At 46.0% G+C, this 12522-nt stretch overlaps 1 protein-coding gene across 1 annotated transcript in view; it reads left to right on the plus strand.

Moving 5' to 3' along the window:
- The window catches only part of LOC132119136 (advillin-like), an 18316-nt gene extending 5794 nt beyond the window's left edge, over positions 1–12522 (plus strand). The window contains exons 8-19 of the mRNA XM_059528884.1: positions 146–244; positions 8051–8204; positions 8632–8732; positions 8820–8957; positions 9299–9457; positions 9754–9933; positions 10028–10176; positions 10441–10585; positions 10722–10910; positions 10992–11060; positions 11159–11266; positions 12263–12522. Coding sequence (XP_059384867.1) covers positions 146–244; positions 8051–8204; positions 8632–8732; positions 8820–8957; positions 9299–9457; positions 9754–9933; positions 10028–10176; positions 10441–10585; positions 10722–10910; positions 10992–11060; positions 11159–11266; positions 12263–12376 — 1605 coding nt within the window. The 3' untranslated portion in view covers positions 12377–12522. The remainder of the gene's footprint in view (positions 1–145; positions 245–8050; positions 8205–8631; positions 8733–8819; positions 8958–9298; positions 9458–9753; positions 9934–10027; positions 10177–10440; positions 10586–10721; positions 10911–10991; positions 11061–11158; positions 11267–12262) is intronic.

Genomic DNA, 12522 nt, shown 5'->3' on the forward strand with positions numbered 1-12522 from the left:
TATAATTTATGTATGTATAAATACACTACAAAAAAGTAGTATTTTAATCAATACATATTTAAAAATCTGTATTATTTTAAGCATTTCTTTCTTTCTTTCTTTCTTTCTTTCTTTCTTTCTTTCTTTCTTTCTTTCTTTCTTTCAGGACTGCTATATTTTGGACCAGGGGGGGATGTCAATATTTGTGTGGAAGGGAAAGACAGCCAACAAAGCTGAGAGACAAGCAGCAATGACCAGGGCTCTGGTGAGTTCTCTTGTATCAGCCGCTAATGAAGGAGAGCGATTTTCCCTTTATTTCATTTATTCTCAATGAGCTGTGTGCTGCAGATGAGTCCACTACCTCCAGAGGTTACCACAGCTGCTTTGTTCAATGTATATGAAACATGGAGGCAGTGAAGTTTGCAAAGTTTGGACTGGTAGTGTACATGGCCTAAAGACCTAGTGAACATAGCATAATACTGACAGTTTAAACATCCTCGCAGGAACTGAACCTACAACCCAGACGTTTAACCACTAATGGTGTTTGTAAGAAATAAATGAAGACTTTTGAAACCATAACTTCAGCTAAAATCCAAGTCTATAATTGAATTGAACCTTTGTGATGACTGGGTGAAGGAGGGGCTGGAAACAGGTGTGAGTTAACAATTTAATGGTAAATAAACAAACAAACAAGAGTACAAAAACAATGCAGGGAAGACGACAATCCAAGATGGCGGTGATGCGGTGAGGAATCCGGATGGTGACGGTGAGAAGGCAGCAGGAGAGGATGGCACAGGAACTGCGGGGAATAGAGCCGAAGGTAAGTCTAGATGCTGAGTGAAAGTGCGGAGAGTGGATGAGGTTCCGGGGAAAGACATGGACATCCAAACGCAAACGACACAGAAGCAAAAGACAGGGTTACCGACATTAAACAACGTTCTCACAAACACAAGACGTGAGACAAACCAATATATAGGGAGTGTGTAATAAGTGACAGCTGTTGCTGATGACAATTAACGGAGACGCCCACAAACTAATCAGTGCGAAACACACAGACTTCACCACAAAGTGCAAACACCCCGAGATCACGGTTACCAACCGTGACAGTACCCCCCCCTCTAAGAACTCCTCTTGGAGTTCCCAGAAGGGCCTACCTGCTGATTGTAGTCATCAATAAGGGAGTGATCCAATATGTCCCTAGCAGGTACCCAACTCCTCTCCTCCGGACCGTAACCTTCCCTGTCCACCAGGTACTGGAATCCTCATCCCCTCCGTCTTGAGTCCACAATACGATTAACCGAATCGAAGTCGGTTCCCCATCTACGAAACGCGGCTGCGGGGGAACCGGGGTAGGCGGATTAATACATGCATAAAACACGGTTTAATTTTGGACACATGAAAGGTGGGGTGTATCCTCCTGTACGCTGGAGGTAGTTTGAGGCGGACTGTCACCGGACTAATGATCTTGGTGATAGTAAACGGGCCAATAAATTTGGGAGCTGATTTATTAGATATGGAACGCAGAGGAATGTTACTGGTAGAAAGCCACACTTTTTGACCCACGACGTAAACGGGAGGCTTTGACCAGTGGCGATCGGCCTTGCCCTTAGTGCGCTCCCTCATCCGGAGCAGAGTCTCGCAGGCTCTGGTCCAGGTGTGGTGGCACCTCTGGACAAACGCGTGAGCGGAGGGGACAGCGACTTCAGATTCCAGACTGGGAAAGACTGGTGGCTGGTAACCTAAACTGCACTGAAACAGAGAAAGGCCTGTAGCTGACACTGGTAACGAATTGTGAGCGTACTCCACCATAGAGAGTTGTTGACTCCAGGAAGAAGGATTCTTTGAGACCAAACATCGCAACGTCCTCTCTAAATCTTGGTTGGCTCGCTCAGATTGTCCGTTACTTTGGGGATGATAAGCTAACTGATGCTCCTAGCAATTTACAAAACTCTTTCCAAAATTTGGATATAAATTGAGATCCCCTGTCAGAAACCACATCTACCGGGAGGCCATGAAGCCGAAAGACGTGATCTAAGAGATTGACCGCTGTCTCCTTGGCTGTTGGTAATTTGGGCAAGGGAATGAAATGTGCCGCCTTCGAGAACTGGTCCACTACGGTCAAAACGACCGTCATGCTATTAGAGGGCGGGAAGGCGGTAACAAAATCTAGTGTGATGTGGGACCAGGGTCTCGAAGGGACAGACAGCGGTTAAAGGAGCCCATAAGGAGGTCGGTTAGATGACTTACCACTGGCGCAAACCGAGCAAGCCAAAACAAAATCACGAACGTCACGAGCCATACGTGGCCACCAGAATCGTTGTTTAACCAACCCATTAGTTTGACTTATCCCTGGGTGACAAGCCACGTTAGAAAAATGACCCCACTGAACGACTTCGGACCTTAACTCCTCCGGCACAAATAAACGGTTCGGTGGACAACCGGGCAGAGGCGTTACCCCTTGTAAGGCCGTCTTGACCTTCGACTCAACCGCCCATACGAGTGCTGAGACCACTAATTTCTCAGGTAAAATACACTCGGGAGTCACCGGGCGGGCGAAGGGATCAAAAAGACGTGATAAAGAATCGGGTTTGACATTTTTGGAACCCGGGCGGTACGATAAAGTGCCGAAAAAAAGTGCCCACCGAGCCTGCCTGGAATTGAGACTTTTGGCAGTTCTAATGTACTCTAAATTCTTATGATCGGTCCAAACAATGAAAGGTACCCCTGAGCCTTCCAGCCATTGACACCACTCCTCTAAAGCTAATTTGACGGCCAACAACTCTCTGTTACCAATGTCATAATTGCATTCAGCAGGAGATAATCAATGAGAAAAAAACGCGCAAGGATGTACCTTATCGTCCAAAACAGCACGTTGGGACAACACTGCTCATACCCCCAACTCTGACGCGTTGAACTCCACCACGAACTGCCGTGTGGGATCAGGGGCCACAAGGATGGGAGCCGAAACGAAGCGGCTTTTGAGGTTAGTGAACGCAGACTCAGCTGCGTCCGACCACCTGAACGGAGTACTGGGAGAGGTCAAGGCTGTCAGAGGTGAGGCTAGTTGGCTTAAGTTGCGAATGAAAGGCCGATAGAAATTGGCGAACCCCAGAAACCGCTGTAGGGCCTTACGGGAATCTGGAGATGGCCAATCTATCACAGCCTTAACCTTGTCAGGGTCCATACGTATTCCTTCGGACAAGACGATATACCCTAGGAAGGGAACAGACTGTGCATGGAATACGCATTTCTCCGCCTTGACAAAAAGCCCATTCTCAAGTAACCTCTGGAGCACTCGTCTGACGTGTTGAACGTGTTCCTGAAGAGATGAAGAAACAATCAGTATGTCATCCAGGTAAACATATATAAACTGATCTACCATATCTCTCAACACGTCATTCACGAGTGCTTGGAAAACCCCTGGCGAGTTGGAGAGCCCGAACGGCATCACCAGGTATTCAAAGTGCCCTCTGGGGGTATTAAAGGCGGTTTTCCATTCCTCCGCCTTCCTGATGCGGACCAAATGATAAGCGTTACGTAAATCCAATTTTGTGAATACAGATGCTCCCTGTAACCTCTCGAAAGCTGTAGACATGAGTGGTAATGGATAAGTGTTCTTTATCGTAATGTTGTTCAGCTCTCGGTAATCAATGCAAGGTCGCAGAGAACCATCCTTCTTACCCACAAAAAAGAATCCCGCCCCGGCTGGAGAAGAGGAAGGACGGATGAACCCTGATGCTAAGGAATCAGAAATGTATTTCTCCATGGCCTTCCTCTCAGGAATAGCAAGAGAGTATAACTTGCCCTTAGGCGGAGACTTACCTGGCACTAAATCTATGGCACAGTCGTATGCAGAGCAAGATGCAGAGGAAGAGAAGCAGCACGGGACTTACTGAACACTTGCTTCAGGTCCAGATACTCTGCGGGCACGTTTGGAAATACCATGTTCTCCTTCTGAAAGACAGGGACAACAGGACAAGCAGAAACCAGACAAGACTCATGACAACTTTCACTCCAATATGTGACTGTGTTGGAACCCCACTCCACTCGTGGATTATGTTTAATTAACCAGGGGTGACCTAACACAATGGGAGCTACAGGGGAGTCCATGAGGAAAAAGGATATGGTTTCACGATGATTGCCAGAGGTGAGTAGTGTGATGGGTTCTGTGTAGTGTGTGACGTGAGGCAGTTCCTGGCCGTTAAGTGCGGTGACATGGATGGGAAGAGACACAGGCAGGACAGGAATGTTCAGGTGATGTGCCAGAAGTGAGTCGATGAAATTTCCTTCGGCTCCGGAGTCCAGAAGGGCGTGACAGTCGTGAGAGTGATTTTCCCACCGCAGTTTCACCGGAAGGAGGGTCGATGATGTTGTTGAGGACTTCCCAGCGGAGATCCCACCTGATAGTAGCCTCAAGTTTACTACCGGGCTGGCTCTTTTTACCGGGCAGGAGAAGATGGTATGTCCTGAGCCTCCACAGTATAAACATAGTCCTTGGGACCTCCGCCGTTCCCTCTCCCTCCGGGACAGCCGAGCTCTACCCACCTGCATGGGCTCGTGATCATCGATGGGACCGACCGCATTCTCTCGACTCGAGCGCCCCCTAACCGGAGAGATGGTATGGCGTGTTGGACTGGTCTGGCGACCCAGGCGATTAATCCATGCATCAACTCGTAAGGCCAAGTCGATAAGACCATTAAGTGTGGGGGGCAGCTCGATGAGGTAGATCTCCTGTTGAACACGGTCGGATAGCCCATGCAGGAATCGATCCCACTGCGGTGCCTCGTTCCACTGGCACGCGGCCGCAAGGGTACAGAATTGAATGGAGTAATCCGTGACTGAAGATGTTCCTTGAAGAAGGTCTGAGAGCTGGTGAGCGGCCTCCCTGCTGGCCGCGGCTCGATCGAATACCCTCCCCATTTCCTCCGAGAGGGTGTGGAACAAGGCGCAACACGGATGTTGATTCTCCCACACCGCAGTCCCCCCTAGGGTGGCCTTGCCTGACAGTAGAGTGAGCGTAAATGCCACCTTTGATTCCTCGGTTGGCGAAGGTGCGGGGCTGCAAGGCGAAGTGCATAGAACATTTATTCAGAAAAGTTCTGCAAAAAGCTGGCTCACCGGAGTAGTTTTCTGGTGCCGGAAGTTGCGGCTCTGGCCGGAAGTGTTCCTGGGGGGTCTCCCGGGGGACGGGCGGCGCAGGCGGTGCGATGGGCGCAGTGGGAGAAGTGAGCTGATGGATCTGCTGGGTGAGCTCGGACACCTGTGCCACCAGTGCTTGGACAGCGCGCCCGGTGTTAGAGATGCTCTCCTGCTGCTGATCCATGCGTTTAACACTGTGGTGCATAAAGTCTAAGAGTGTTGGTGCTCGCTGCTTCCATGGCGGTGAGAACGTTCTGTGACGACTGGGTGAAGGAGGGGCTGGAAACAGGTGCGAGTTAACAATTTAATGGTAAATAAACAAACAAACAAGAGTACAAAAACAATGCAGGGAAGACGACAATCCAAGATGGCGGTGATAAGGTGAGGAATCCGGATGGTGACGGTGAGAAGGCAGCAGGAGAGGATGGCACAGGAACTGCGGGGAATAGAGCCGAAGGTAAGTCTAGATGCTGAGTGATAGTGCGGAGAGTGGATGAGGTTCCGGGGAAAAACACAGACATCCAACGCAAACGACACAGAAGCAATAGACAGAGGTACCGACATTAAAGAACGTTCTCACAAACACAAGACGTGAGACAAACCAATATATAGGGAGTGTGTAATAAGTGCCAGCTGCTGCTGATGACAATGAACGGAGACGCCCACAATCTAATCACTGCAGACGCGAAACACACAGACTTCACCACAAAGTACAAAACCCAGAGATCACGGTGTACCAACCGTGACACTCTTATTGTCTTGTTACTGACAATCTGTTTTCCTGCTGACACTGTAAATCTGCTTTGACACAATCAATGTTGTATAAAGCACTGTACAAATAAAGATAACTTGACTTAATCCATAAAAACACTTCCACCACTGGTCTGAATCAAGAGAGAAATCTGCACAGATTAAGCAGCATTTACACCTCCTCCATCGACTCTTACAGCGGACGACTTTCAGTTTTCTTCACAAATAAGACAAGAACCATCAGTGACCAATTCTCCACACTGCAGACTGAGGATAACTTCACAATGACCGACACACACTCTTTCTCCTCCTCCTCTCCACTCTCAGAGATGGACGTTTCCAAACTTATCCTGTCCAATCATCCTAATACTTGTCCACTTGATCCGATCCCCACTCCTTCAAGCGATCTCTTCTTCAGTTATACCTTCACTTACTCACATGATCAACTCCTCTCTTCACTCTGGAACATTTCCCTCAGCATTTAAGCAGGCTCGGGTAAGCCCACTGCTCAAGAAACCATCTCTAAATCCAGCGCTTCTTGAAAACTACAGACCAGTATCCCTTCTTCCATTCATTGCAAAGACACTTGAGTGAGCTGTGTTCAGCCAGCTTTCTATGTTCTTTGTACAGAACAACCTCCTGGACAGCAACCAATCTGGCTTCAAAAGTGGCCACTCAACTGAGACTGCTCTGCTCTCGGTTACTGAAGCCCTGCGACTAGCAAGAGCAGCTTCAAAATCCGTATTTATCTTACTGGACCTGTCTGCTGCTTTTGACACCGTTAATCACCAGATTCTCCTGTCCACCCACAGAAAGATGGGCATCTCTGGAACCGCACTCCTGTGGGTTAAGTCCTACCTCTCTGACAGATCCTTCAGTGTGTCTTGGAGGGGTGATGTTTCTAAGTCACAACACCTTGCTACTGGGGTTCCTCAAGGCTCAGTACTTGGACCACTTCTCTTCTCCATCTACATGACGTCATTAGGATCTGTCATTCAGAAGCATGGCTTTTCTTATCACTGCTACGCTGATGACACCCAACTCTACTTCTCATTCCAGCCAGATGACCCGACGGTAGCTGCTCGCATCTCAGCCTGTCTGAGTGACATTTCTAGCTGGATGAATGACCATCACCTTCAGCTTAACCTTACGAAGACAGAACTCCTGGTGATTCCAGCTAACCCATTGCTTCATCACAACTTCTCTATACAGCTGGGTTCATCAACCATTACTCCTTCGAGGACAGCCAGAAACCTAGGAGTTGTGATGGATCATCAGTTAAGCTTCACAGACCACATTGCTACAACGACCCGGTCCTGCAGATTTGCCTTAAACAACATTAGGAAGATTAGACCCTTCCTGTCAGAGCAAGCCACCCAACTTCTTGTCCAAGCTCTTGTTCTCTCCAGACTGGACTATTGTAATGCTCTCCTGTCAAGCCTCTGCAATTGATCCAGAATGCAGCGAGGGTTGTCTTCAATGAGCCAAAAAAAGCTCACGTTACTCCTCTCCTCATCAGGTTACACTGGCTACCAGTAGCCGCTCGCATCAAATTCAAGGTACTGATGCTTGCCTACAAGACGACCAGTGGCACGGCACCAACATACCTAAACTCACTAGTTCAATCTTATGTGCCCTCCAGAAGTTTGCGCTCTGCAAGTGAATGACGCCTTGTGGTGCCATCCCAAAGAAGTTCAAAATCACTCTCACTTTTCCTGGACTGTGCCCAGCTGGTGGAATGACCTCCCAATCTCAATTCGTACAGCTGAGTCTTTACTCACTTTCAAGAAACATCTAAAGACTCATCTTTTTCGCCTGCACTTAACCAACTTATACTAGCACTTTTCCTTTTCTTGTCTGTTCATTAAAAAAAAAAAAAAAAAAAAAAAAACTTGGCTATGTGTTCTGTAACTAACTGAGACTTGTCATGGCGCTTGTATACTGTTGTTGTTCTCTTGTTGACCTGACTGCTTCTATTGTTCTTATTTGTAAGTCGCTTTGGATAAAAGCGTCTGCTAAATGATTAAATGTAAATGTAAATGTAAACAGCTCTAAACAAATCTGTGAGACACAACAGCAGATGCACTTTTTCAAAGATGAAGTATTATGATGGAACTGACTGGAGTGCAGTGGATTATTATTGTGATAAGATTTACACATGACTAATGTGATCAATCTACAGGAGTTCATTAAACTGAAGGGTTACCCACTCACTACTAAAGTGGAGGCTCTCAGTGACGGAGGAGAATCGGCTCTCTTCAAACAGCTGTTCAAGAGCTGGACAGTCAGAGAGCAGACAGCAGGTCTGGGCCGGACACACACCGTGGGGAGAGTGGGTACGTCAGCACACCTGCCTCGACCTAATACCACGCCTTTATTTGATTTCATTTCATTACTTCAGTCCATCAGAGTGATGCCACTTGTTCCACTTCAAAAACTGTTTTCTGTCGAACAGAAAATTAAGGCTATAGGTTTAAATAACTAAATAAATCAAAACATTTATATGTCAGTACTGTCACAGCTATGCTGTATTAAACGCACAATGATGAAGAAAAGCAGTTATATGAAGTCTTTAGTCCAACACACAGAGTAGAATCCACACAGACTCAAAGTGAGCATGTCTGTGTTTATGCTAGACCGGGCAGATGATATATCTGCAGTAGTTTGTAGCTTGATGCTGATCTCAGATGGCTGTGATGATGAGCAGAATAAGCATGACTGCATGCTGGTCCATAAGCTTCGCTCTGTCCTGTCATGAATTAGCTGATGTCCCTCAAGAGAAGTTTGATGCCAGTAGGATGCATGTGATGCCTGATGTTGCTGCACAGGAGCGTTTGGTGGATGACGGCAGTGGACAAAAGCAGGTAAGGAGGACGGGAGTTATTAAAGAGAGTCTAAAGAAATAACCCTACACACATAGAGATGATCTCTAAAGCCCTCTCCATCCTCAGGTGTGGCGCATTGAGAGTTTGGAGATGGTGGAGGTGGATCCTGAAATGCATGGGTACTTCTATGGAGGAGATTGCTATCTGATTCTGTACAGCTATGAAGTTAACGGCAGGAAGAACTACATCCTCTACATGTGGAAGGTAAAGTGACCATAATGACTGTTGTCACAATGTCATTTTAAACCCAGATAACAGAAATAGTGCAAATCATTTGCAACAATGATTATGCACCAAAAACATATCTGGTAACAAAATGTAGTTTTAGTGCTTCGTAACCCTTTAAACAAACATCTGTGTCTCTTCAAGCATATTATAGAGCATTTGTAATTCCCTACTTATTACAACAAAGAGTCTTTAGTTTAGTTTGATCTCCCTTTAGTTGAATCTACACAGTACAGGTGAGCTCAGTCAGCGCTGATCATCTCAGTTAAGAGGAGCTGTGAATGACATGATGAAAGTGCTGATATCTGTTCTGCTGGCAGGGCCGTCATGCATCTCAGGACGAGATCACGGCGTGTGCCTATCAGGCGGTGACTCTGGACCAGCAGCACGGAGGTCAGCCGGTTCAGGTGATAGTATCCATGGGCAAGGAGCCACGGCACTTCATGGCCATCTTCAAGGGCAAGATGGTGATCTTCGAGGTAGTGCACTACTTGCTTTTAACAGTCTGGCGTTAATCACACATTGCTTGGACTAAATGTTAGATGGCAGGAGGATCTTTTCCCTTTTATTAATGCTTATAAAGCACATATTAATGCTTAATTATTCTGCATGACCATATTCTAGATTCTTCAGCTCTTCTAGATTCAAATCAGCTGTACATTATGTGCTGCTTTTACATAATAAACTCTAATAACATTATAAATTGCTGGATGTGTTTATAATGCGATGCATTTGTCCTACAATAACCCGTTACATTATGTGTAAACCTGGACAGGGAGGCACGTCCAGAAAGAGCGCCCCGGAGCCAGAGCCGCCCGTCCGTCTGTTTCAGATCTGTGGCTCTCACCCAACCAATTCTAAAGCAATCGAGGTGCCAGCCCTGGCGGCTTCACTCAACTCCAACGACGTCTTCCTCTTGAAGAGCCAGAACGGCATCTTCCTGTGGTATGGCAAGGTACGCCGTCTCTCTACTCAGGACTCTGGAAGAGCACTCGCAGCTGTGAGGTACAGCGCTCAGTCCAAAACTCTCTCTCTCTCTATCCTCTCAGGGCTCCAGCGGGGATGAAAGGGCCATGGCGAAGGAGGTGGCCTCCTTTATTGGTGGAGGCTCATCAGAGGAGGTCATGGCTGAGGGACAGGAGCCATATGAGTTTTGGGAGACCTTAGGTGGAAAAGGACCATATGCAAGTGACAGAAGGTACCACGAACTAAGAGCAACTCAATTATTCAGTGTAAAAGATTTGCAAGCATTCTCAGAAAAAGGCAGAAAAGCTGTCGCTAAAACAGTACCCTTACAAAATAATGACCACAATATTACATCTTTAAGAGAATAATTAACAAAAATTATGGTAAAAAGGTTTTAAAAAGGCACTGACCCACTGACAGCTTTTCTACTTTTTTCTGAGAATGTGGGGAGTAACAGTTCTTCACTGTTGGCTGTTGATGTCCTGTCTTCTTAAAGATTACAGCAGGTTACTCTAGATCATCTACCACGTCTTTTTGAGTGCTCTAACAAGACCGGCAAGTTTCTTGCCACTGAGGTAACCCAGTTCACACAGGATGACCTGCGAGAGGACGACGTCATGCTCCTGGACACCTGGGATCAGGTAGAACAGCACAGTTTGAACTAAAACATACTCTGTTCCTCTGTGATGAAATATAAAGTCTGAAACTCTCTAAAACAGTAGCTCTGCATCCCAGCATCTCTATTATAACCCTAAACACAGCCTTCGGCTCTTCTAGGTCTTTCTCTGGATAGGAATTGAAGCCAATGATGTGGAGCGTAAGGAATCTGTGACAACGTGCCAGGAATACCTGCGGATTCATCCTGGATCCCGGGACCCTGACACCCCGATAATAATGGTGAAGCAGGGCTTTGAGCCTCCTACCTTCACTGGGTGGTTCACGGCCTGGGACCCCACTAAATGGAGTGTAGGTTTGATGAAAAGAGTCCTTCTCTGCAGCTGAACGGGATGCTGTCCTCTAATTCACTCACTTTTATCCTTGTACTAGGGTGGCAAAACCTACGAGCAGCTGAAGGAGGAGTTAGGAGAGATTACATTGCCCACTAAAGTTGAATCTGTATGATCCTACCTTCCCTTGTATATAGCGCACATTTCAGTCAATATTTACCTGATTTGCATAAACGATTTGTGTTCAATTGTAATTTCTAATGACAGGGCTCCACTGATGCGGAGAGTGAACCCATCTCACAATATCCAGCAGAAATGCTGATTAACAAACTGTCTGGAGAGCTGCCTGAGAACGTGGACCCCGCACACAAAGAGGTGCGTACAGCTTTGACCCTCTCATTCATGTTTTATTCTATTCAGACCGTGCTGACATCTTCCTGTCAAATTACGAGCCAGTGGCATTTTCAGGTGTGGCCCATGTTAATTAATTGATCTAAATGATCCTTCTGTATTGTAAGGTTCAATATAAATGAAACTTTCCCACATGGAAATCAGGACATTCAGTTTCCTCTTTGTTCTATTGTTTAACTTTTCCTGATCGGTTTGTCAGATTTGCACAAAGTCTTGTTACATAACCAGTTTATGAGCGTGTCTTGTTTGCTCGGGTTGGTTTTGGTTGTGTTCTTGCTCCACGTGTGTTGATTGCTCATTATCTGTGAGTAGCTAGTTACAGTCTGCGTCGTCTTCTCCCGAGTCAGCTGCATCTGTCCTCTGTTTCTGGTCCAGAACCTGTCTAATGACAAACTAGGCTTACTGTAGTTCAGATAGGGCAGAGCATGGCACTGGCAATGCCAAGATCATGGGTTACATTCCTAGCAAATGTATGAAATGCATAAATGCTTCCATGAATGCAAATGTAGATGATGCACTGTGCATCAGCTTAACTTTACAGTGAAAATGCATTCTTAAAAAGAAAGAACACACTACTTTCCAAGTGCTGTTTAATGCAAGCGTGCTTTTAAAATCTGCAAATGTTATACATTAAGAAATTCAGAGTCATGCAAGTAATTCCATTTCTCAAAGACTGTCCTAACACTAAGCAAACTGCTGGTTATACTTCATAGAGTGCACATCCCTGCCAGTCTAATGGATCGCAACAGAGAAAGGGAGTTAAGAGAAATTTGACTAAAATATTTGAATACCTTTGAATAAAAGTGTTGTGTTTCTTTGCTCAAAGCAATGTGTGCTGCTTCATATAACATCCTACTTCTTATCACTTCATTCAAGTTAACACAGATCTCATACTTATACTATATTTAAAATCATTTTCATATATTTACATCATACATTTTCCTTGTTCTGCTATTCTAGAGACATCTCTCTGACCAAGATTTCCAGGCCATATTTGGATGCTCCAGGGAAGAGTTTAACAGTTTGCCTCAATGGAAACAGAAGAGCATTAAGAAGGAAAAGGGGTTGTTCTGAAAGTGATGTATGTTAGGGGAGGGATTAGAGACGCATCTAGATGTCCCATTTCAGATTTAAAGAGAAATGTTCATTTCAATCTTTTCTCATAACTGATTGTGTAATAGTTCATATGTTCTAGACACAATAGGCATATTGCAGTTTAA

Source organism: Carassius carassius, chromosome 38 (assembly GCF_963082965.1).
Source record: "Carassius carassius chromosome 38, fCarCar2.1, whole genome shotgun sequence".
Classification (NCBI taxonomy): Eukaryota; Metazoa; Chordata; class Actinopteri; order Cypriniformes; family Cyprinidae; genus Carassius; species Carassius carassius.